At 35.5% G+C, this 27,114-nt stretch overlaps 1 protein-coding gene across 7 annotated transcripts; it reads right to left on the reverse strand.

Annotated features, from left to right (window-relative positions):
• Positions 1 to 269: 269 nt before the first annotated feature.
• ift122 (intraflagellar transport 122 homolog (Chlamydomonas)) lies at positions 270 to 27,109 on the reverse strand. Of its 7 annotated transcripts, none has more exons than XM_088636498.1 (30): positions 26,913 to 27,109; positions 26,089 to 26,155; positions 25,766 to 25,850; positions 25,558 to 25,636; positions 24,405 to 24,481; positions 24,085 to 24,151; positions 23,593 to 23,739; positions 22,671 to 22,883; positions 21,547 to 21,622; positions 20,021 to 20,212; positions 19,350 to 19,488; positions 18,348 to 18,550; positions 17,560 to 17,697; positions 16,972 to 17,136; positions 15,749 to 15,946; positions 14,832 to 14,972; positions 14,185 to 14,238; positions 12,925 to 13,086; positions 11,463 to 11,629; positions 10,250 to 10,421; positions 9,440 to 9,542; positions 8,370 to 8,510; positions 8,073 to 8,170; positions 7,557 to 7,657; positions 6,815 to 6,980; positions 5,458 to 5,569; positions 3,261 to 3,389; positions 2,167 to 2,243; positions 1,443 to 1,607; positions 270 to 1,069 (listed from the first exon to the last, which is right to left on the reverse strand). In XM_088636498.1, the coding sequence occupies exons 1-30, from the start codon at positions 26,969 to 26,971 to the stop codon at positions 983 to 985; spliced, it is 3,780 nt and encodes a 1,259-aa protein (XP_088492624.1). In that variant the 5' UTR covers positions 26,972 to 27,109; the 3' UTR covers positions 270 to 982. The 7 variants fall into 7 exon arrangements, with proteins under 7 accessions (XP_088492624.1, XP_088492623.1, XP_088492620.1 ...); XM_088636497.1 differs by having other exon boundaries at positions 17,560 to 17,718; XM_088636494.1 differs by lacking the exon at positions 26,913 to 27,109 and adding an exon at positions 26,353 to 26,479 and having other exon boundaries at positions 17,560 to 17,718.
• Positions 27,110 to 27,114: the final 5 nt, after the last annotated feature.

Raw genomic sequence — 27,114 nt, forward strand, 5'->3', positions numbered from 1 at the left:
TTACTAATAAATTCTGTACAAGTTCTAATGAAAAACAGTAGGGTACTTTGAAAAAGTATTTACAATACCAATATTGGTAAACACAGACCTGGATAGCATTCAAGACAAATCATTCAGCAGAAAAATCATTTATAAACAAACAATATACACAAAGAAACAATTATTTCATGTGGTAATATAATGTTATATTTTTCAAAAACCTAAAAAATGGCTTTGGAGGTCACATTTGCCAGATACGTTTGCAAAAAAAAAACCCACTAGACTTCATATACTTCATACATATACTTTAATGACAAAATAGATACATATGTTTGTACATATAACCTATATACTGGGTAATATTTATTATATTTAATTTTTAAAAAATCATAAATGTTATCCATATTTGGAACATGTTGAGTCTTTACGGATAACAACATAGAATTAAGTTACAATATAAAATTTTCAAAATAAACAAATACACTGACATTAAACCTCCTGAAATATAACAAGACTAATGGAATGTCATACAACATATTTTAATGCTTTAATCCAAATCCTTATATTTTCCCAAGTAATGGTTGACATGTGAATAAGGTATAGGCATGTGTAAAGTAACAAAATACTTTTTTGTCTGAAAATTATTTAGGGATTCAATAATGTTCATTTTATATCTATGCACCTTTCCTTTCACTGGCATTACACAATAAAAATAGCATTTACATGTTTCATTTAAAAAGGGAACCAGAAGTTGAAATTTAATCTTTCTTTACACCACACCATTCAATCCCCCATATATGACACTCACAAAACCCAAGAGAAATCTGATCCCTTTAATCCTATTCTGCTGATCGGCTGAAGTAGTGCTTTTGTAGCGGACTTAATGAACACACTGGTAGATCGCTAAACGTACCATTAATGGTCTTTAATTACAAAATAAATATTTAGAAATTTACATTCATCTCATCTCCAAGACCAAGCTGGCAGGAGTTTTGACAACTGATCAGTTTGGTTCATCTATTGGCCTGCGGCAGTAAGGACAGCAATTGTGCTGAAGTACTAGCAGCTCGTAGTCTTCACTGTGGAACATCTGAAGGAAGGAAGCAAAATTGGAGGCTATAAACATGTATCACATTACCACCTAATAATCTCTTTACACTGGATGGGAAAACAGGCTGTTGTGCATTAAGAAAGCTAAAATCCCCCCCCGCTATATACCTTTCATAGTAATATCCATCTGAAACTGACAAAATTAATCTGCACATAAATGTTTAAATTTGTATATTCAGATTTTATAGTACAAATATGCGGCTCTGATGATGACTTACTCATAACTTTTTAACCTTGATACATCTTTCAGAGATCCACTGAATGCTGTTTGGGTAAAACAGGACAACAGACTTCTGTCTTCATGACAGCGACAACAAAGTACAGTTTCAGTTGTAAGGAGTGTGTCAGCATACCTGAAAGCAGGAAGGGCACATGGTGATGGAGACATCAGGCAGCAGGGACCTGTAGTATTGCCAGCTGAGGGGCTTGGGCCAGCGCTTGATCAGGACATCCCTCCTGCTCATGGAAAGTAGTGCTGCCCTGCTCACCACAACAGGAACAAACTCTGAGCCGCCTTGCTGCAGGAACACAGAAACATTTAGCGTCATCATCTTCCCATATTATTTTTAATGGACAGCAAGCATGCAGAACAGTGGAGAACATGCTAGGTCAGGGTAATCTGAGAGGACATGCAACACAACCACCATCACTGTTAATGCATGCTGTTGTTAAGGTATGGCAAAGTCAGTGGTTGAGGACAGAAATGCTTTTTGGCTTGCAATGTTTTGTTAAACTAGTATCCATCAGCTTTACTTAAGCACCACACTTGGAGCTCAGAGCACCCATAGTAAAGCTGTCTCTAAAAACAATAAAAACTATTTTAGAATTTTGTAGGTTTTGCAAACATTTAGAATTTAATTATACGCAATTTTGAAACATATTATGTCAATTTTATTGTAGTAATTATTTTAAGTGTTGCGTAAATGTTACGTTTGCTGTCATATTTGTAAAGTGAAACGACAAAGGTAGTTCACTATAAAAACACAAATCTTTAAGAAAACTGAACATAAGAGGTTGGGGGCTACTTTATGATTTATTCAAAACTAAATTGTTCAATTGTTTAATGCGTTCCATTACCTCAAAGCTCAGCTTGGCCATGAAAGGGTCTTCTTCAGGGTCATCCATGCTGTCAACTAATTTCAAAGTGTTGGATTCTGTGATACTGTCAAGAAACCAACTGGTGCGTTACACATCTCTTTAGCTTTTAAGATTTTTTGTAGAAAATGCATATTCCCATTTTGAATGACATACAAGCCCTTGGTCTTCCTTAGTCTAAAAAAGACAAAGTAGCCCTTAGCAAATGGACTAATCCTATGGGCTAAAAGGTTTTAGCTATTAGGGCTAGCTGAATGATCTAAACCTATTAACTCAGAAAAAGGTGATTTAGGGGTGACCCTTGATCAGGTTCTGAAGCATGGCCAGAGATACACTTAAACTTTTCTATAAATATTGGTTTACCATAAATCAAATGTATTTACAGACATGAATTAATTATAAATTAGAACTATTGGTACCTGACTTCTTGGAACAACAGGGAATCAGAAATAAGCTGTGAAAGATGGATTTCACATTTCTCCTACCGCGTTAGCTTTCACGAGCAAAGACAAAGAAGGAAAATCAGCAGTGAAACAGATGAGTGGTTGTGGGTCTCAGCCTGGTCTTTCTTCAAATTAGAAATCCATCACAAATTCTTGCCTGTGTTTTTGAAATTCTTTGGAAGCCAGTCTATGAACTGAGTAAGGGAAGTTATATTCAGTGTTATTAAAACACCGTGGAGGCATAACAGCATTGAAAAAGACTACTCAATTTACCAGCATTACAGAAAAAGGACTTTCTGAAAGATAAAGCTTGTCCAGAGATAATTTGAAAACTAGTTAAAAAGTGATAAAGCTTTATGTGATGGTTTACTCGTATGGAACCCTTCACAGCAACCACTTAACATTTTAAATCATTTAGCAGTTTGATAAGGGCCCTCCAACTATTAATGATTGATAAACATCACTTCTACCAATTAAAAAACCAACAGTGAATCATGTTAAAATACAATCTATTTTCACAAATCACACTAAAGTAAAATATTAAAACTGCAAAAAAAAAAAACCTGCCAGCCTTTCCCAGTTTCATGCTGAATCCCTTTATGAAGGGGATCACTTCAGGTATGTGAAGGATACCACCACTGCTCATCTCCTGCCACTTTCCTTCTCTCCTCTCTGTTCGAGGAGCTTCCAGATCTATGAGGGACACAGCCTCTTCATCAGTGATCCCTTCCTCCAGGTAAAACTGCACAAGGGGCAGGATCTCTGTAGAAACACCACACAATAAAAAAATCATTGTAAGCAGAACTGTCTGCTATTTCCACTGAACAAAATATTAGAATATTAGAGAAAGAAAAACAAATGTAATACATACTGTAGATATATAACAATAAGTATGGGCAAGTTATATTTCAGCCTTATTTAAAGAAAGACTTCATTTCGAGGAAGATATCTGAGCATTATATTCAGTTTCGGTCACCTTACTACCAAAAGGATATTATAGTCTCAGAAACATTTCAAAGAAGAACAACAAGATAAATCCATGGTTTCAGGAGAATTCAATATACAGATCAGTTAAAGGAACTAAACCTGGTCTGTTTAGAACAGAAGAGACTGAGGAAAGACATGATTCAAGAATGGAGAATTTAAAGTGGACTAGACAGTAGTACAGTAGCGAATTAAGGCATGGTGTCACAATTGAAAACACATTTGAGAGAGAAGCATATTTGTAAGAAGAATTGTGGGTTTGTGAAACAAAGTCAATCCTTTGGAGGATATTTTAGATGGAACATGGAGTAAATGGAACCCTATAGTATGAATCCAATTGTTTGTTTTTATGCAGCGTTATATCACTCTTATCTTTTTCTATATCTCTTGCAAACATCAAAATTCAATTCACTGTTATATCCCACTAGTGAGTAACAAGGACTGAGGTTGATAAACAACCTCTAATAGCATCACGCAATCCCTTTTCAGCTGTATAATTTCTAGGGTACAAAGTTATCTGAATCCTCTGAGTTATGCTTCAGAAAAAGTTATGCTAGTTTTTACTTGTTGTTCTGAGATTCTTGCTTCATACCAGGTCTCTGAATGGAATCAGCCTCAGGTGATTCACTGTCTCCAGACAGACAGTCTTTGTGGGTTTCCATCAGAAGGCATCTGTATGCCTTCTTATAAAAAGAGAGAACTGAAGCACGCAGGCAGGTGAACTGATTCTCTTCATAACAAGAAGCACAAAGAAAGCAAAATGACTGTGGTCTCAACTAATCTGAAATTCAGATCATTCACTAATAGACACGAAGTGAATAAATAAACTATGATACAGTGTTAACCACATGAATAAGCTGAAACCTTTGACTTCAAGCTTATAATATAACTGTGAAATCAAAGATTAATGTAGCATTATTTACAAAAAATCACATTTAAATCACTATCCACACAAAAAAAGACAAATTGCTTGTGTACGAGAATATAACTCATCACAGAAACACCTCTGTCACAGTGAATTGTGAAAGAAATACTACAGTGATCCTGTTGTGCTTTGAAAGAATATCTCACCATAGACAAGATGGAATTATACTTCAACATCCTAGATAAAAATGACAGAAGATCATCTGTGAATGATGAATGATGTAGCTGAATAATCATCAGCTACAGTCTATTTCTAAAAACTAAGATGATCTCTTTCATAATTACTTCATTTCAAGAAACCAGAATGAAAATACATTTAATAGAATTAACATCAGAGATTACATTATTTAATGTATCTCTTTGTCCACTCATGAAGACAATGCCTACCCATAAGAAGACACACAAGACATACAGTATCTGTAATTTTGTATTATGTGATTTCCAAAAGTAGAACAAAACTCCGAACAATAATTGAGAGAGAAATGTATACACAAATACATGAGTGTATACACTCATATAGTTTTTGCAGCACCTATAAAGTGCTGAGAAAGCGGTACTTCTATAGAAGCTTGTGCATATGGCACTTGTTTATAGATAAACCATCTGATTCATTGTGCAAGACGGTATTCCTTTTTTCTTTGCTCTAATTAAGCTGTGGAGTAGAGACAGACACACAATACTCTTCAAAGACGTCAATAAAACTTCAGCAATTCAAATGATCCTTTGACAAGCTCTGAGTAAGTGTTCTCAGGAATAAAAAAAAACAAAGCAGGTGCTCCCCAGAAACAATATGTAACTCATCATTAAAGGTGCACAGGACAATTTGAGTGGTTATTTATTTGAAGGGTTTCTCTTTTATGAAGAATATGAAATGAGTAGTTCGCTAGAAGGTACAGTATAATGCAGGCTTGAATACACTCACCATAGGAAGATGCTGAAAAGATGAAAGGCTGCCGGCAATTGATGCACACATTCCCTTGATTATTCAGCAGGGGATTGTTCGTAGAGCATCGATAGCACATGGGCACAAGGTCCTGTTAAAATGTGTTAGCTTGTTCAAAGAGATGCAAGCATTTATCCCACATAGCTATTTAATAAGATGGTACAATCTAATTTATTGTAATCATTTCAGTACAAATCTTGTACTGGATTTATTATTTCACTGCACTTTAACTGTATTTACCTTAAAGTACTTGAGGGCTTGTTGCAGAGACAGAACAATAAAGGAACTAGTATCATAGGATACAAAACAGCAACATTTGCATTTCTCAATCAAGAAGAATAGTTTCCCTTAATCCCTAAATTTTTAAGGCTGAGTTTTGGACAGGAATCAAATAAAAAGTTGACTATTGTTTTTAGTCCAACAAAAATTTTGCTGTGCTTATGCAGATGGTAATAGGAACACTAAAATAAGCAAACAAATAACTTCACTTGCAATTGATAGCACATTTTCAAAGGTCTTGCAGTTACAGTTTCAGTTTTTCTGAAATACAACAAACATTAATTTGGGATCAATTGAGTTTTGAGGCCATCCTCTTTGATTGTTTTCACTTATTTAAATAAAATTCCTTCAGTGATTAACCACCAGTAAAAAATAATGTAAAGCAAAACAGATGTGTAGCACAAAACTGCAAATGCCTTGTTTACAGTGCTAACTTTGATGGGAAATATGTGTAACAAAAAATTCTGTAAGATTTTAGTTTTCTTCTTTTAAGAGGTGACAAATATTCAGCCATGACGCCTTCGATCTGCCATATACATCATGAAGAACGGAAAGAAAACAATGAGCTGTGCCATCAGAAGCTATAAAACACAAGCAGCAGCAGGAAACAGTTTGAGAAGTTAGTTTAGAAGTTTCTCAAAAGATCATAAAATCAAGCCTGCTCTCATTTAAAACCCTGAGACTGCTGCATGCCAAATGGATAAAAAGTCCTTTTTGAACTCGTTTGTCTTCTGCCTTTTCCATTGTAAAACTCCACTGCTTATGACGGGAGTTAAAATTCTCAATATCAAAAAGACTTAATGCAGAGCATGTGACCATGATGCAGTCCTAAAACAATTTTCACCCACAGCAGTTTTGTATATAAAGAACAGTAAAGCTGCTGTGTATCTGAATTGTTTTGCAAGCATTTTTTTTGAGAGTTGAAACACGTTTCTGTTGAGATTATGTTCCATGATAATTTGTGCAATTTCCCTCATGGGATAAATAAAGTATCTATCTATAAAGCCTGAGATATAAGAAAACATTACACACATGAGTGGTGTACATGGAGCCTTACCTCACTGTCGTGGAAAGGCTTGGAACGAACAGTCAGGCTGCCCAGTTCGATGGACTCCTGGAATCGGGTTGGGATACGAAGGCCCTGTAGTTTCTCATAAGCATGGCGGGCCAGCTTGTATGCCCCCAGTGCTTTGCTTTGCTTAGCTAGAGCGTACAGAGTGTTCCTGCCCTCAGTTAAGGATCATGTATGTTTAAAGTGATTCAAATAACAAACATGAAATGATGTTCACATTTACGACAAACCTGTAAATTAAAAAAGGAGTGCGACCTCAAAACACTTAAAAGAAAAACATATTAATGTGTACAACCCTTCACATACTGTACAGTATGTGTATTAGTGATTATCTATGTCTGAAAGTATTTGACAAATTTAATAGGAGTAACAGAGTTACAATTTGCACTAATTTCTTTAACATTACTCATATGACAACTTAATGCAAAGAGTTATCTCTTTTTGTATATCTGACCATGAAATAATTATATTTCTAAACATATTTTCACCAATATCAGCTGTTCACCAGTGTCATACCTAATGCTACATATATTTTAGCAAAAGGCCTGTGTCCTGACTGTTTAACTCTCTGCAGTCCATTCCATATACTTACATATACTGTGAACATAGTTAGCTTTTGCTTTTGTTATGGGGAAGGCATTTGTTCCTGGTATCTTCCTTCACTTGATATGAGACCTAGTGTTAGTAGTTAATTTGTCTTGTGTATGACAATGTCTCTTAAGGATACACTTTAGAGATGCCCAATGGCACATCCTTTGTCAAGTTGTGCAGTAGAAACCTTGAGATATTGAATAGGCTTTCTGGGAGATGAGAGCTAAAGGGTTCATCCTGGAAGCACAAATATAAAAGTACATAAACCTTTGCCTTTGTTTAGGAATGTATGATCTACATCTCACACATATTTCAATGTGTTCAGACAAGTGCAGTTCTGTACAGACCATAATCAATGGGCCAATGTTAAAGTCCATTTCAGTGCAACACAGTGCCATGTTATCTTCATAACTGTAAATTTGTAACTCTATTCTTTCAATTATTTTTCTACTGCTTTCTGCTATTGCCTATATTTGGTTTTTATGTGTAACTTGATTCTGAGAAATATCTTAAATAAATTTTAGCTTGAATTAAGATATGACAATAAAGAAGCACTGTCACTTGTAACAAATTCCAGAGTATGAAATTTTATGTAAAAAGACAATATACTGGGAATTAGAACATGTAGTGTGCTATTTATAGTTTCTCTCACAGTGTAGCGCTGAATGGAGTGATAAACATGGTACAGCTCCGCCAAGTGCTGGAACCTGTGGAATTTCTTCAGCATCTCATCTTTCTTATTTTCATTTTCTGTAAAAAAAAAGGACATCATTATTTCAGTCACTTGATTCCCAGATTATGCACACATGAGCTTTGTCTGGGTCCTATTGTAGTACAGCAAAATGGAAAGTATTGCCACAGCTTGTCACAGTCAGAATTAAAAATTAAAGCATAATTCTTCTCAGCAGCAGAAAATGGGCTTACCATGATTATATGAAAATACTCTTACCCCTGGCTATATCCAAACACTGCATGGATAGCATCCAGTAGTAATAAGCTGCGTCATTAAACCTGCTTTCCACTACGGCGTTGTGAGTCAGTTGCTCCAGCACTTTCACTGCTTCATCCTGCCGCCCAGCCTTGTGGAAAGCTAATAAGGAGCAGATAATTAGTTGCATAAAAAGTATGAGAAACTTGGGGGTGGTATCATAAGATTAAAGTATCTTCTTATAATCAAATATTATTTTTCAAGATCATGGAAGGCCAGTTAGAATTCTCCAGAGTAAACAGTGTCTGGTTTACATTTTATGTGACCTTTCAGTCATTTAAATGTTTCAGAATTTGCTTACAAAGCAATGGAACAGTTGTTCCAGGTCCACAGCCACTAATGATTTAATGATTCCTATAAATTCTGCAGGCTATTGTTGTAACAGTGCTGTTACTGTTATGCAGTTTATTTTTATATTTAGTTTGAATTTTTTCATGTTGCTCTTGTAGTTGTTACAAAGCATAAAGAACAAACTGTTATTTTTACTTTAATTAATCGCAGTTTATGTATCTACTAACTGATTTCATTTTTGACTAAAGCAACAAACTCTTCTGTCATACCTATGACCTGATGAACTACAAAAGGTCACTTAGTTAAAGGTTATGCCTTCAGGTTACAGTTTTCAATGAAGTAGTCAAACACTGGAAAAATGAAAACCATACTAGAGATATTAACAATGAAACAAAGTACTGGACCCAAAAGCATTTTTATGCCTCTCAGTGTACAATAAGTGATGAAATCTTTATCTACACATTTCTGAGAAACCATCAGAATAAACTGAATATTTCACAATAGTAAAAACTATAAGCAACCACAAAACATAATTTCTGGGTTAATTACTGTATGTGCTATAATTAACCTTCACAGTTTGCATTTAGTCTAACTTATATTAATAGTATATGCACAACATGAAGTACATGGAAGTAAATGCAGCTCGAACTCAGTTAAATGAGTTATGAGTGTTATAGTTATGAGTGTGACTATGATCCATTTTTAGGCTATAAGGTGCTCAAAGGCTGATGTGAACACACCTTTCTGTGCTTCTTCAAACCTGTCGTTCTCAGCCAGCCACTGTGCATAAGGCACATAGACGTCGTCCTTGAACTCTGGATGTTTCTCCACCAGCTCAAAAGCCTACAAAGAGTCAGAACCCAACCCATAAAATTCCTCACAGTTTAGAATATTAGTACATATTTCTTATAGGCCCAAAAAAATCATTTTAAAAATAATATTGCAGTCTGAAAATTCCATAAAGTAATTAAGTGTCTTAATGTGCAATGCACAAATGTAAGAACCAATACTAAACTTGAAACCTCAGAGCAAAATAACAAAATATAATTTTAAATGAGCTATTTTACTTATAACCTTTATGTACCAATGGACTTGACTTTTTGATATTTTACTCATACATAAAAATTAACTACAGGCACAACAAAGCTTGATGTTTCCTAAAACTGAATCACTACCTAATCTCTGCGGTATACAGTTTTACAGATGGATGAATTAATTGAATACATTCCCAGTCTCTATTGTTCTACTGCATGTTTTGTTGTTAAGCAATAATCGAAATTAAACAGCCACTGCAATGCAGGAAACATGAAACTAATCTTAAGAAACAGTTCAGCGGTCATTTGTTCTTCAAAAGTTGTTTATTCTACATACAGTATGTATTTAACTACTGTCAGCATAGTTGGAATTTAAATCTACACTTGATGACATTGGTATATTTAAGAACCTACTCACTGGTGTAGTTGATGTAGTTGGACGGCCTATATATGTGGACATTTATATGGAGAGAAAGCTTCTGGAGAAGCTCTGTATTACTCAGCAGTGCCCCTCACCTCCTCCCAGTGATACTCCTCCACATGCAGCAGCACCAGAGCTTTGAGGTCTCCCATCTTAGTGTAGGTCTCAGCAGCATAGCCATGCTGCTTTAGCTTCTTGAAGAAGGCAGCACATTGTGATAAGGGCTCACGCTCTGCCTTGTCTAGTTTCCGTGCAATGTCAATTAACCTGCAGTAAGAACACAAAAAAGATCTATTCCTGCTCCCACAATGCAGTTTCACTATCACTGGATTTGTAGATAAACAAGAACAAGAAAACAGGACTTCAACTGATATTTTAACAAATAAAATAAATCTTCACAGCAAAAGGATATCTTTTTGTAAATAGTTTGGGAAGGTTGATAATGGGAATGGATGCTTTCTTATCCCTATCTTGAAATTCCACTCAAGCAGAGAGCCCACTTTCCCATGACTTAATTATGGCAGAGTATCAAAACTTCCAAGTTGGAAACAGTGGAAATATTCAGGCAGGGAAACCTTTTTTTCTTGCCAACTAGTATACATGGGACTCTCTTAGGAGTTTGACGTGTTATTATAGGGTAACAAGCTTAATGTGGTTTGTACTAAAACTAGTCTAAAATTAATAAGACATGACAAAGCACTAGAAAATTGTATCTCCAACAGAGCATAATCAAAATTAAACCTGAAAAATTCTATCATCATAAAATATATTCTATTACAATTTTGCTATTGTGCCATTAGAAGTTGGCAAGATGTTTATTCTGAAAACAAACACCGATAGACAACAAACAGATTATATGCTGAATGAAAGCAAAATGTTTCAGAGAAGTAGATAATGAAAATAATTTCTTAATTAATAAATGCTTCATTGTATTTCAACTGTATTTCAAGGTACAATTTAATCTGTTTGTTACTATTTTTTAGCCTACTATTCAACCAAGACCATTGAGCTGAACATTGTTCATGACAAATTATAAAAAGTCGAGTTTGTACCAAAGAACAAGCTTTGAAAAAGTTATAATGAATGAAGAGTTAAAAAAAAACATCCTGTTTTTGTGACACTGTGAACAGGAAATTATTTTAAATATAGACTTCCACCTTTGATGATACTCTGCCCTTAGTTTTTATAAATTTAACTAACAAAAACTTGAATGCTTACACACTTTAAACCCTTTCGAATCATTTCAGTAGAAATAGCATTGTCATGTTTTAAATTAAATGGAAGCCTCCAGTGGTAAATTTTACACACATGTCCACCCAGCCATGTTCCCCGATGAGCTCTATAGCCTTCATGTGCTCCCCTGCAGACAGGTACATCTCGGCCGCAGCACGGGGCTCATTGATGTTCTTGGCCCAGTCTGCCTGTTTGGTAATCAGCATTTTGGTGTCCTTCGGATCTCCAGAGCCAAGGAAATCCTGGACATAAACACATCTGTGTTAGCACTTCTGGTGGGCACTGGAGAAGGAATGAAGTAATGTTGCTAAATACAAACAGGACACATCAGCTTCCTGTCCACTTCTGATTAACAAAACCTCTTAACCAGATGAGAGCTCAGACAGAAAAATATACACCTCTGACAAAAACACACCAAGGGAAACCACAGAAAAATCAGTTTGTTTGAACCAATTGCCTAAAGTAAACAAAAGTTCCTTTACCACTCTCACAGCAACATATCTTGCTTTATTAAGGCAAATCTGATGGTAAAAAAACACATTGGCTGTCAGAGGCATTTCACTGGAAGAATAAACAAACTATAGTGCTATATTGTAGTATATTTTCTGGTGGGCAAGCAGATAAGAAATTAATCTCTATTGGTGTATTAAATATAAATCATTGGAGACAGCAGCCTGTTTTTATTCTCCTCCCTTAAGGTTAACTTTTCACACTTTTTATCCTTATGTATACAAAAAAATGCTTCCTCTTTATGTACTCTCTAGTTTCATGCTCTTCATGACATATCTGAATTAGTAATGTATGAATCGCGAGAGTTAACAGTGGAATTGACATATTAAAAAGTCCAAGAGCTGTCTAGCAAGCAATTTTTCACGTTATCCAGGCAGGACATGCCAAACAGCATACATTCTTAAAACTTTTTAAACAAGATTATTATGAGTTATGTTGTGCAATTCATTTTTAGATTTTTTTTTCATTTCTTAAAATGGACAACTTTAATGTAAAACTGTGCTCTTGCTTTGCATTAAAGAATTTACTGTGCCACAATATAGTTTAAGTCTGTTTCATGCTTTTCCTCACTACAAATCAATAGTATTATCAAAAATAATAACATGGTAAAAGCCCCTGTAAGATTATGTATATTTAGATTTATTTAGTATTGTTAAATTAGAAAAAAAAGTTTAAATAACAAATAAAACAATTTCTAAAGCTTTGTAAGTTCCACATCAAATCTACTTCTCTTGCAATTCAATACAAACTTTCAACAAAAATAAACAGAATGTAACCACTGTTAGGTAAAGCACGCCCACTTAATGATAAAGGAATACAAACAATACACAACATACAAGCAACACTTGCAAATCTCGCAATGTATCATGTCATCCACCAGATTTAATAAGAGTACTCTTCTTAAAATTGTTGTAGATCATGAAAGACAATGTTCTGGTTCTGTTTCACAGGACTGCAGGACAAGGTGCAGCTTGCTTTATGTGCAGATCGTGTGCAGAAGATGAAAGTAAGAGTTTAAATGCTTCACCTTGGCATATTCGAACATGCGCAGGTCTGTGTACATATTTAGGGCTCGGCTATCATTCCCCGTCTTTTTGTACAGTTTGGCAGCCTCATGGAATTTCCCTTGGTAGGCAAAAACATCCGCCAGGAAGAGCTCATTGTTGGTCTCGCCTCTTTTCTTCCTCTCCTGCATAAATCCATCAATATACAGAAAAAGAAAACAATTACCATCTGTTACATTTCAATGCAGCTTGACAGAAGGAATTCTCAGCTTCCCTGAGCTATACAACTGTGGGTAAAAGTTCCATCTTCAGTGAAATTAAAATCTGATACACTGAAGTAAATCAAAAATAATGAGTGTGTAAAGAAATACAAGGGATGATGAACTGTTTTTTAACAGCAACATGCCAAAAACAATTTCCAATGTATAAGAATGTGACTCTCTTCTTATACTAAAGAAAACATATGAATTCATTTATGGTTTTAATGGAGTAGATATTTGTATTCCCTTTAGAACGTAATATTTTCATCTAAAGAGCAATTTCCCTTTGTTCTTCATGTGGTTTCTGGTAAAGTGGTCCCAGGAAAGCTTTAATGGAATTAAGGGCAGGTTCTCAATCAATCAGATCTTTGGACTTCACCAATTAGCAGCACAAATGTGATCTTGCTGGGGAAAATACATGAATATGTGACAAACAAGAATCAAACTACAAAATGTGGGCTAGTAAGCTACTGAAATTATGTCTGCTAAATTCTGAGTTTAATTTACTGTAGGCAAGAAAAGTGGTCTTGGCAGGAAGATAAGATTTCTCAATCATTAACTGCACTCCAAGAAACAAGAAACTAATCTATAATTTCACTGTGTCAGCAAGCCCAGACTTCTCCAGCTTTCTGAAACATTTAAAATATCTTAAGATGTAACTGGAAGGTTACTAGTAGAGATTTTAAAACCAGCTGTGGCAGTTTATGCAGGGCAGTCAATGAAACATGCCCATGATTTATTATGGTTAAAAACAACAAACATATCACAGTATGTCAGTGGTATAAAATGATTCAAATTATTTGATTTACGTGAAAATTATATTACATGTATGAACCATTGCTTAATTTTCAAAACACGTCTTTGTATCTCGATTTTTTTTGTACAAAGAAAAAAGATTCTGGCATGTGGCGTAACATTCTCACGCATTTGTTTAAATGTTAAAGTAACAAAGTAAACCCGTAGGAATGTAATTTTATCAGGTAAAAACTATTTAATCTAGCAAATATCAAAAGCAGGCTTTACCTCGATGCTGTTTATGAGTTCAAGATAGCGTAAATCACGAACTCTGATGAATGCCTGTAGGAAAACAAAAAAAAAAACAATATACAAAATCTGTTAATACAGGATTATCTTTTAAATTAAATTTGTTTTAAAAAAATAAACATTCTGCTTACAACTCCTTTTAATGCATGTATGACAACATACAAAATAACACAGTTAGTCTGCCATTGGAATCTGTCATTACTACTGTATAATAACAACCTATCCAATAAGTATTGTATCCAACACTAGGTAAACTGTAAGAAATTAATTAGGTTACGCCATCTAGTGGTAGGCTGGGATTATTCATTCTAAAACAAAAGTCCCTGTTTCAGGGATTTTCAGCATTCTCTATTTTAAGAACTGAATTGTTAATCACTGTTAGAGCACACCCACTTTCTAAAATGTTGATTTTGACAGCCACAAGGTTAAAATTTCCTTTTTATTCTGGTATTCACCAGACCCTACATTGAAAACGTTTACTCTAAGGTTACTAATGTATTGTAGTGACAGAATAACAACAGATTTTTGTTAAAGACTATACAAATGTTTTGAATGTTTTCTTACCACAACTATGTGTTAATAGTCATGTAAGTTCCTGAGAGTACTACAGTAGATTACTGATATACCTTCTTTGCTGTTTCAAAATCAAGTCCTTCAAGTGCCTCTGTGGCCAGGTCCCTCCAATCACTGTCGGTTACTCCTAAACAAGCAATCTGATAGGCCTCTTTGAACCGCTTTCTCTCCAAATACTGGTACATAGGGGCAGACTGGTGGAATGGGAAAGTGTATAAAAAATGGCTTATTATGAACTTTTTCCAAGCATACTGAGAACCATTTACAAAAGCACATGGTTGTCATATCACAGATCTGATTAGTTAGAAGAAAATGACTTTTTTCTTAGTGAAAATAGCATTCCAATGATTCATTTTTGTTAATATAAGCAAATTATCATACATAAAAGACTTGTTAAATTTGTTAAATGTTTTAACAATGTTACACAAGGAAAATATTAGAAAAAACTCCAACATGCCATATAATTTAAACATTAGTAGATTAAAATGACTCAGTGCATTTAAATGGCTTAATTAAATAAATTTGTCTCAGATTCCTTTACGAGGAATTTTTCTCAGAGCTGTTTCTTCTTGGCATGTTTTGCCAGGTATTAAAACATTCAGCCTTTCTAGTGTTAGTGGCGTCTATGTGATTACCCTCAACTGTCTCAGGCAATGTCCCTCGCTGGTACAAAAATAGCCAAATTACTAAATCATGAATGGAGACTTTAAACTTCAAAGCTTAAGCAATTAAGATCAATATTAGAGGGACAGTGAAACAATTAAATATAGTGCACTTTCTACATTCATCTCCACAGATATGCAAATATAATATTTAGAATATGGAAAAGGACTGCACATGTATAGAAAGAAACAGGCGTACAATCAGAGAAGAGGCAAAGAAATTAAAGTGCTTATTTCTGAATCACATTAACAGAATGTCCACAAGAATGCGGATCATTTAGAACACACACAATTGAACAAAACCATACCTGGGGTACTTCCACAGCTGACATAGAGTAGACATGCAAACAGAAAATCTTGGAGCCATTGTACCCCACCACAAAGCCCTGGAGCTTCTGCTGATGCACTGGAAAGTTGCTAGCTTTAATATTAAGGTAGCCACTCCCTGAGAAGCACAGCATGTCTTCACACTGAGTGTTCCAAGCAACACTATTTGCATTTGGCTCCTGTGTGAAATACAATTTTCAAAAAATAGAACAAGAAATATTAAAATACACTTATTCCACATAATTGCTGGAGGATGAATAGTCCCATTATGCAAATACAAAAAAAAGGCCTTATGCTTATCATCACCTGTGAAACATCACTAAAAAGATTGAGGGTTGCTGTCACAACCCTGATTTTGTGAAAAGGTAAAGCAGTCATTATAAAATGCAAAAGAGCCCATGGGCGAACTGCTTGCAGTAATGGAACGGTGCTTGTCCCCAGACCCAAGAGCTCTTTGGTGCCAGCTGAATGAGAGGAAGACCCTGAACACATAGCTGACCACCACTGTATTTCAGGCAATGCTTGTGAAACACAGGGCCCTATGGCCCTGCAGATGACCCCTGTCTGTATTGGCCATGCATGAAGGGGGTAAAGTAGCAAGACCCGTGACACCGCAGACACGAGACCTATTAGCAAATAAAACAAACTGGCAAGTTGAATCGCTCCAGGTATAAAGGTGCTCAGCATCATGTATAACGTTAACCATGTCTCATGAAATATTAAGGCAAGCAGTTTTTCCAATCTTGGTGGATTCCCTGAAATACTGCCTGTTGCACTGAAAAAGGAAAAAGGATTTGCCATCCACCCGGAGATGAAGAGGTGTTGGAGGCCTTATACTAAGGGAGCCTTATAAGAACAGCTAGGAAGGCATGACGTTGCATAGTCAGACTGGACAACTTTGGTATACAGCAAAAAGGCAGTGATGTGGCACTTCCCCATTTGGTAATGACTGCATTCCTCAGTGAAACAGAATAGATTTTATTCACTAACAGATTACACCTAATAATTTTAGTTTTCTTGTACAGTATATCTTTCTTCACATTCAAAAATATTACTTGACATACGAGATCTTTTTATAAATTTAAATAGGTGATCTGTCCTGTACATGGCCAGGATTACAGACTCAAAGGTGTCTGAGATGTAGGAAAGGTGTTTGAGATGTAGATAAATGCTGGGACAATTCTTGAGAAATTTGTAAGCACACCTGAAAAAGGAGCTCTTTTGTACGTATGTCATACACTAAGCAGGTGTTATGTTCGTCCACAACAGCCAGCTTGTTTCTGGAGGCACTCATGTCCAGACAACGAACTGAGGTCGCCTGTTTCAGCAGAGTGATTGCAAATGGGTTGTCCACAAATATCTTCAGAATCTAAAGACACAAGAATATAAAGAAACAATGTCACGGGGATCCATAAGAATTAATACATACAAGAAAAATCAGTGATATCTGGAGATGCCCTTGCAAAGCACATAAGAACTAATAATTATGAAGTATTGATCTTTGATCGTCTCTTATTGTAGAACTCAACAATGGCTGAGTTGGTAATGTACTCTTTATATAGTGGCAGACTATTCTTGCTTTAGTATTCAAAAGAACAATGTTGAAAAGTCTTACATTTTAACAAGTGCTAAATTCAAGGACTGAGACATGAAATGCAATAAGAAATTGTTAAACAGTTAAATTAACATCAAACGGAGATACTGGTACTATTGCATAAAGAATACTTACATATGCAAACATTATCTGATGTTGCAATATTATTTAATACATCATTCAGTTCAATTCACTTACTGCTCCGTTCTTCAAACCAACAAGCAGTCCCTCTCTTCCAGGTGATCCCCCAATCACCTTGATGTATCGAATCAAAGATTCCATGAGCCACTCTCGTTCTTTGACACCATTGAATGATAGGCACTGCAGCCTTTTTTCCTGAAAAGGTACAATTGAAATCTATGAAAAATCATTAAGAAAACCTCTGTAAGTTTGGAGAAGGTTTGCCATAAAACCTAGCATACACAGTAACTTGTAAGGGCTCTGTAATCAGCAGGTGCATAAGATTAGAACTGGTTTTTCTATCGGTCTTCCAGAAACATTTGGCTTCTTAACAGACCAGGAAGGGTATTCACCTTGATGGTTTATTGATGCAGGGATGTATTACACTGTGGAGAAGAACCCTAATAAACAGACATGTGGTCAGGGCAAGAGAAGATAGGACAAGAAAGTCTTCCTGAATATGATTGTGATTATGCTGCAAGGCTAACATTAGGATGGGAACTGTACTGCTAAATCTCTGGACTGTGGATTTCCAAAGCCAGAAAATCAGACAAAGACCAGACTGGAAACATTTAATTGAAAAATAAATGTTTTCAAAAGAATAACTTTCAGACTTGTGGTTCTTGGAAGGTCTTGAAGTCCAAGAACCATCATTCCACAGCCTTATATCTTCATCTAAAACTACATCCTTATGATTCTAAACAATTTTCATTACCTCTGAAAAATTGGAATAACCCAATAATCATGCCTACTTTAACTTATTCCTGATAAATTGAGTAATTCTCTAAAGCCATACGGTATGTCACCTGGCACAAGATGATATGTTGTGAGCATACAACCAGCAGGTTGCACTCAAACTTCTTGCAGATTTTCTCTTTCACACGGTAATGCATGTCTGAGGAGTCATCAGAGTAGAGCTCATAAATGAGGATTTTCTCTGGGAGTTGGATGGCCAGTCGGTTTTTGTAGATTGCAATCTTCTTGACCAACTCTCTGCACTTTATTCTCACTGCAGAGGAAGCATACAGAACAGAGCTGGTACAGAGCCTCTGCTTTTCATTACAGTCCTGATCAAATGTCTCATGTGGCTATGACTATTATGTACAGGAAAGTCATGAGGTCGGAAACATAATTCTCAAAAAACATTTGTGGTTGAATGTATTTTTTCCTATTCATATTCTCTAATGTTTATTAACCATATATATATAAACGTTGGATAACTACAAAAATAATTCTTATTCACTTAATTAATCAGTTTGAGGCCTCTTTTAAAGACTGAACAGCCTCTAAATCTTAGTAACAGTAAGTTGTTAACTTCCTATACACCTGCAAATTGTTTACACTCTTTAAACTCCAGCTTTGCTTCAGTTCTGAATACAAATACAATACAACTACAAACCCTATGAGACCATTATTCTGTTCTACATCTCCAAAGTTGTGGGGTCATCTCCCAGTCCCTGGTAGTTCTTGCCAGTTAGACAACACATTTAAGTTTTAAAACTTACTTTAATATAACATCTTTTTATTCTGTTTAATTAAATGCATTAATTTGTATATGTCTCTGTTTTAGCCTTTGTTTTGTTTTAATGGGTTAGGGTTAGGGTTACATTTTATTGTAAAATGCCTTGAGATGATTGACATGAATGAGACAAAATGACTATTTATACCATTATTAATCATGGAGCAAACACCAGTTTATTTTACGGGATCTGAAGGGCCTGTAAGCCTTTGAAAAGCCCCTGCTTACCTAATAGCTCTAAAGTTAAACTAAAGTTAGTTACAAGCCTTTATGGGATTCATTAACCTACCCTTCTGTTCGGTGATGAGATGCTGCACAATGACATCAGTCATGTTGTCCCTGTTGGCATATCGGTCTTTATAAAGACCATGAACTGTACTAAAGATCAACTGGTAAAACGCAATGGTTCCATCTTGGCACCCCACCACCTGTAACAAATGGAGCTTGTTTATCCAAAGAAGAGTACCGTGAGATCAAATTTTCTCTGTGTATTTCAGAAGGGTGTGTTTTAAACACGCATACTTTAATCCAATAATATATCATCTCAACACTGTTTACAACACTACTGTATGATAACACTAGTGTCTGAATTCTTGATGGTTTACGCAAAAGGAAAATAATTAATGGCAAAAATCTTAAATCAACAAGTGATCCAATGACACTGTGCATAAGTATTCAATCATAATGACAAAACACACCAAATTTTGTTTTGTTAAAACTAAACTGCTAAGACATATGTCTTTCCTTTTTAATATTTAGGCTTCATGTAGTTTCGCAAAAAACAAATTAAAAAATGTCAATTTTCAATGCACATAAGTAATCTTCTTACATAACATACTTTATAAAGTTTATTGTTAAATTTATTTTAAGCACTGTCTGAACTGCATTTGACTTTACAATGTATGAGGACAGAAACAATAGGATTAGTCAGGTTTTATACTAATGTCTACACGGACATACCACATAATTAGAGTCTGGTTTGACCCTACAGGACCAAACCCAGGAGTTTTGCTCGCCAATGGTGCCCAGTCGAACCCCATCTTTGGTGAACAGGGAAGCCTTTTTGTCCGATCCCCCCATCACAATATACTCCCCTTTGGAGAAATAGCTGACGCAGCAGGGATCATAATTCAGGGACCTGTCTTTTCCAATCTGAAAACACAAAGACACGTTAAATCAGATGTACCTAGAGGGCACAATTTTAGAATTGAATGCAAAGTATAAGAAGATCAAAGCTTTTTCAAATCCCTTGGGTATGTTTTAGTATCTCATTTTCAAAGAAAGCTTTACCTTCCCTTGCTGTCAATTAACAGCATGCCATCGTATATCATCTCAAAATACTATTTAAGAGTACATCGGGGTAGGCAACTCTAGCCCTTATGTGCCGTATTTGTTTCTGGTTTCTATTCCATATCATATTGAAAGGTTGAATTTAATTGATTAAGCAAATAATAAATCAAAATTCTTTCCAAGTTTAAATCAGGTGCTAATTAAAAGTTGCCTCTAAAACCTGCAGGGACTCAGCACTCAAAGACTGGAGTTGCCTATCCCTGGAGTATGTAATGTTTAATGGTATAAGTGGATCCAAATCTTCAACTTCCCCAGGCCCACTAAAGATCAAACACATGAGTGCAAACAGTGTAGCATTTGGTAGACATCTGAAAATGCAATACTACAGTAACATTTTTCTACTCACTTATTACTCATACTATTTATTATTATAATATACCAAATATCATAAGAATTATTTCACAAATTACAAAATATTTAAAAACCTAGCAGGAAAATATCAAAATATTTTATGGAACACAAGCACCTAATTTTTTTTAACAGACTTGGAAGAGGTCAATTTTTATGCTGATTAATCTTTGTTATCAAATGAGTTAATCAACAGGGGTCTAATGTGAAAGGCAGTAGCAGCGTGTGGCCAACAGCTGGAAGCAATACAAGATGAACATCAATGGCACATAGTTTACACCAGATTGCAGTTGTTTTCTTGTGGGATTCTGTCTCATACAGCCTGGAAAAGCATGTGCTTCTTCACTGGTCTCTGGGCCCTAGATACCACACATTGTCCTATTTATGTTCAATGGGCCTCAGGTCTGGTACACAGGGCATTTACAGCACAAATGTCATACTCTCTTTTGAAAGAAAACCATTGTTACACAACCAGCATGAGGACATGCAATGTGCACCTAGATTAATGTGCAATGTCTTCATGTTTTCCTATCAGTACTTGATGACACAAGGTCAGGGTGGTCTACATAAACAGTAGTCCACACATAAAGAGAGTGACAAGTTTCTTTTAATGTTCAATACATATTCAGAAACATTAAACATCACAATTTAAGTGACCCTTATCACACTAATAAGGGGAACCTATTCTTCTTTCTTGCTAAAAAAGTGATTTGGTGAGGGTAATATGAGCCAATGTTCCTGTTAAAGCATACTACATGTTGCTACTTAAATTTTAATTGAATGCTTACCTGTTTGCCACTTAGCTGATAAAAAGACAACTTCTGTCCCCAGTCTGCCACTGCCAAGATGTCATTGTGCTCATCTCTGTGACAAGAAAAACATGTTTGTCATCCACCGCATCGACTATTCTTGATTATGTGACCTTAAATACAAAACCCCCATCAAAATATAGCCCAAACTCTTTTACTGGTCAAAAGAGACAACTCATAAAATAAAAATCCCAATTTCTGATGAAGAATGTTTCAAGTTATGCTCTATGTAAGTTCCTTATTCCTTTTTATGATTCTCATTACAAGTGGCATTAGCATGGAATAGAAACTGGGGCTCTGGACGTCAGACTAGAGGAAGAATACTTCAAAACCTGGGGCAGACACTGCTGTTCACAATGTACTATCCTTGAGAATAGGTTATGACATGGTCACCCACTAGAAAGCAAATCACCCACATGTGACATACCTCTGGTGTGGAGCATGCCAGCTACCATCTATTCTTCTCTGACAAATGCAGCATAGTGTTTGCATAAACACGAACTCAAAGAACCATCACTTTGTGCCATCTACATGCATTTCCTGATGCCTTTGTACTGCGTGTCTTGCACAGCACAAAACCTGAATGCGAAAATCTGTATACAATACAGACAGGTGCGGCATGACCTAAAGGGAGCTGTGCCCTCAAACACGACAGAGATGAAGCAGCTCTCTAAGAAAGAATGGCCCAGAATCCCCCCCCCCCCCCCCAGATGTGAGAGACTAATCAACAGGAAAAATTAGATTCAAGTTATAGCTGCTAAAGGGGGAGCAATAAGTTATCGAATCAAGAAGTCCACTTACTTTTTCACAAAAAGATATTGAAGTCTGGCTATTTTTTTTAAATAAAGCCAAAGTAGAATTTCTGTGCATTATTTGTCAAATGAGTTTAGTTTGATCTACTAGGTAATGACTACAGTAAAGGTCAAATACAGTAACTCTAAACATGTTAAACCATAAACTCTTAAGGGGGTGTTCTTGCTTTTTAACTACATTGTATATATATACTTAATAATTGAAAATATCAATATCAACCAATTATACTACCATTTAAAAGATTTAAAGTTTTAAAACGATCTTCCCCTACCTCAAATGCTATCACTTACAGATCAGTATTGTCAACATGTTCCTGAAGCAAATGGCCCTCCAGATCCTCTCTCTCTACTTCTCTCTCTTCTTCTAGCTGCGACTCCTCTGCCTCACTGCCCTGACTCGAACTTGTTTCAGCCCACAGGTAAGAAGGTGCACAAACACTGCTCTCCGTCAGTGGCTCCTCTTCCCCATGTTCAGGGCATCTCTTCCAGACAGTCCTCCACCTACTGCAAGCACTGGCTACATGTGGGGGCTTTCTACACCTCTACTTCTACACCTGAAATCACTGCCATATGAAGCTACCTTTTTTAATTTGTTCCCAAAGCAAGAATATGACATGCAGTTGACTGAAGGTTTACTTGACAGGATATAGTAGAATACGGAAATTCTATATTTATACAGAATTAATACATGTACGTAAATCCAGTTTCAAGGCACCGATTCAATAATATCTATCATGAAATTGGAAATACCTCTGATTTTTCCACTTTCCTATTATACTTGTTGATAGCCGACACTAATTTTTGTCACTTTGTAATTACACAGAATATGGAATTGTTTTCCTTTTTACCCATTAAACACAAAATCATACAAACTTCATGATAACATCTAGTCATAAAGTAACGATGAAGCTTACATCAGTATTTTAAGACAATGACAAAAAGATCAATACATACCGTTTCTGTTCCTCATATGTAAAAGTTTTTAAACCATTATTTTTATGTCATTATTTAACAAACTTGTATTCCTTACATCAAAATGAGAAAACATGTTTTGCCATGTTCAAATTCAACAATACATCAACATTAACTTTTGATTGTAGAATTATAGGATAGAATGTTTTGATTCCATGTGCTCAGTCTTTAAATGTTCCCTGTTCTTCATTTTCTAGTTATCACAAGCTAACCAGGATTTTTTACTTTTGCTGTTACATACTTGGATGGGTTCCAGGCAATGGACCAGATGGGTGACAGGGTACCTCCAGGACGTTCTATCTTCACCTTCTCTTCCCCATTTTTATTGCGGATACTTACTACTCCATTCACCATCCCCAAAGCAAGGTACTGACCATCATTGGTCCAACTGCAATCAAGTTTACACAAGGTTTTCTCACGCAACAATATGATAAATTATTTTTTGTGTCTGAAGAGTCCACGTATACAGGAAGACTGGATGGATAGATCACAGGTGTGAGATAACGTTTTCAAAATCAAAAGAACTGGTAACTCTTATGGCTCATCCTATGTCCAATAATATTAAACTCTTAACAATTGTACAACTTTGCAACACTTTATGCAATAACAACTAAACTAATATGATGGAAACAACAACTGCTAAGATATACAATGGGACAGATAATTCTTGCTCACAAAAAACACGCAGCAATGGTTGCTTAGACAACTAATTAAATTAGTATTTATAACTTACCCACAACATGTGATTTTATTGCTGACTTTGTGTTTGGAGACAGATTTTTGTTCTGGAGACCACAAACCTAAATAGGTAATACAATATAGTATTCATGTTAATGTTTACTCAACTTTCTACAAAAATACCACTGTTTTATCAAATCAATACTCCACATAATGTAGTATTGTTTTCCATAGTCAGTAAAGAAGCTGCTGTAGTTATCAAACTGTCAATGATAAGCATCTGTGTTTTAAGTACGGAGAGATCACTAATGATTACTGGAATTATTTCCCTAAGGTTATACTAACACAAACATATCTTAACAAAACAGAACTCACCAAAATCACTGGACGAACAGGAGGCCAACTGATGTGTAACTGGATTATATGAAACGCACTGGATGGAGTCATTGTGGCTATTTAAAAAACAAAACAAATTGTACAAATTGTTACAACCTATGATTTTAAAATGATAAAATAGGTTATCAACTCAGTATAACAATTAAATATTAATCAGGTCCTGGTACTAGGATGCTATACAAGTAAATTTTAAAGATCAGTAATTTTACCTAATTAAATCTGGGATTATCAAGCATTCCACTGCACCTATTCTCTGGCATATCCTCATAAAAGAACAGAAATTGGGCCCAAACTTACACAACTTATTTTCTAACAAATAACAGAAATATACAACACACAAGATTGCACAGCATACAATGTTTTTACTATGAATGGATATTTACATGTCTGCAAGCTCCAGAGCTCTGCCTTATATAGGCACAGAAAATCAAATAATTTTATCCTTAACAGGCCAAAAAGAAAGAACCTGCATCTTAAACGAAAGGGATTTTAACCAGCACTAAATCGCCCTCTCTAAACAGATGCTCACAGTTCGATGAGCCAATTTTCCTATTCTAAAATCAGTAAAATACAAAAGACAGTTTAAGACTGAGGATTGCACAATATATGAAACAACAATTTTCTTGAACAAGTAAAACAACAAACCACCTAAATAATATGGCTCAGAATGTGCTGCTCTTTCTGGATTAAAATTACCTGGACTACACCTGATTTCATGTCTAATTTGAAAGAGGCACTCTCTCCCAGCACAAGCTTCTCATGATGATAATGATGTCTCTTCCTCTTCCTCTCCTTACTAACCCTTCCTTTACATTCCTGTATTCATACTATTGCCCATTCCTATGGAGGCTGGATTAATGACCTCACTAGGAATGGCCAGATCACCACCCATGCTAAACCCTTGTAAAACCCAGTTGAGAACTCTAAATGGTGTTATTAAATAATTCCTTAAAGTTGACTGAAGAGCCCATTGTACACAGGAATTCATAAGACAAGAAATTTCATAAAAGGTCATTTATTTGGCTTTTTGTGTCACGATTGTTACTTCTCAAAAGTAAAATTATTACATCAACAAGTGTAAAGGTGCAGATAAAAAAACAAATTCAGGAGGACTTTAAAATGTTTTACTTACGTATACTTCAATATTCCCTCCAGCTTAGAAGTCCAAATGATGATACTTTTGTCAGCTGAACCTGAAGCAAAACGCTTCCCTGGAAAAAAAATATATTGTAATTTTGTCAAGCTACTACACCTTATTGTGTATATGTAAGATACTTATTTAGTATGGGAAGAGCATATATACAGTAACATTTTTTTCAAAGCAGGCTTTAAAAACTGACCATCTTTGGCATAGGCAACACAGTATACTGTGTCTTTGTGCCCCTTTAGAGGCTGGATAAGTGTTCCATCAGCTGTGTCATAAACCTAAAACACAAGACAAAATAATTAATTTCCACAAAGAACATTCCACAGTTGCCTGAGATTTAAAAAAAAATCAGAAAAATAAACTCAAGGTGCTGAAAGTGTAAAACGTTAAAAATACGAAGGCATAGTATTTCTTCGAAATATGTCTTCGAAAAATGCTATATTCGTATAAGAGTATTTAAATAATATATATATATATCTTTACACAAAATACATCACAACTTCCAAAAGCACGTACCAAAACTCGATTTCCAGCAGCAACTATAAGTTGACTCCCATCTGGCTTGAACGCAAGGTCGTAAATACTGTTTAGGGGAAGAATGATTTATAGTTACAATAATGCACTATTGCTTCTTGATACTACTATAGCTATAGTTGTATACTTTTTAAATTAGTTTATGATAGAACTCCTTGTGGGATGTTTCATAACAGAATCACCATACATATTTGAGTCTTTCTACATAATGTCAAAAGAAGGACAAAAAACTCAATGAAACGTAACAATGTCATCTGTCCGTTTGATAAATTGTTCCTCAGTTTGGGAAAGCGATTGATTTGGTCATATTTTATTACTGTAAGTGGGAAAAAAATCAAGTGAAAAGCAATGATTTTAAAAATATGATCAGCGAAACCTGCACAGTGTACAGTATTTATCTTTGAATGCATGTTATGTGTCAGCTCAGGGTATAAACAATCACAATTGTTATTGCAATTTAAACAATCACAACAATTTAAACATTTAAATAAATACACACGTTCATTCGATCAGATGCAAGAGTAATTGAGTGCTTAGTATGGTAACTGGCTAAAAATAAGCCATATGCCTAGGATGAACTGAAAGCAAATAAACACGACGACTTTAAATGACTCAATATTTTATAATGACAAAGTTCCAAAAACAACGTAGTTGTTTAATATTTTTACCATATGTTAAAGTGACACATTTTTCCTCACACAGTTTACATTGGCAACCATGGTTGCTATCGACAGCCAACGGTGTTAGCAACAGGCCTACAGATGCCGCTAAGCGACCATACGTGGTTAAAAACGTCTCCTTCTTACCATTGCTCTACTTTATCCCGATCATGCACTTTATCTATCCATGTCGGTACGGCTCTCATCGTGGTTCTGTTTTAGCAAGAGCTGCTCTACACTTTCCTTCCCCAGAGCAAACTAACAATGTAGAGAACCCACTTCTTTCTGCAATCACACTGTTTACATCTCGGAGTCACACTGGGCATGCGCACACTGCATGTAGCTTGCT

This window comes from Lepisosteus platostomus, chromosome 6, assembly GCF_059453375.1.
Source record: "Lepisosteus platostomus isolate fLepPlt1 chromosome 6, fLepPlt1.hap1, whole genome shotgun sequence".
Lineage (NCBI taxonomy): Eukaryota > Metazoa > Chordata > Actinopteri > Semionotiformes > Lepisosteidae > Lepisosteus > Lepisosteus platostomus.

Coding starts and splice junctions, on each gene's coding strand:
- ift122 (XM_088636497.1), bottom strand. CDS start 26,971: ATGAGAGCCGTACCGACATGGATAGATAAAGTGCATGATCGGGATAAA. Junction 26,156..26,912: donor CGGGATAAAGTAGAGCAATG/GTAAGAAGGAGA, acceptor TCCCCTAAACAG/TATTTACGACCTTGCGTTCA. Junction 14,973..15,748: donor CAGCTGTGGAAGTACCCCAG/GTATGGTTTTGT, acceptor CCATTCCACCAG/TCTGCCCCTATGTACCAGTA.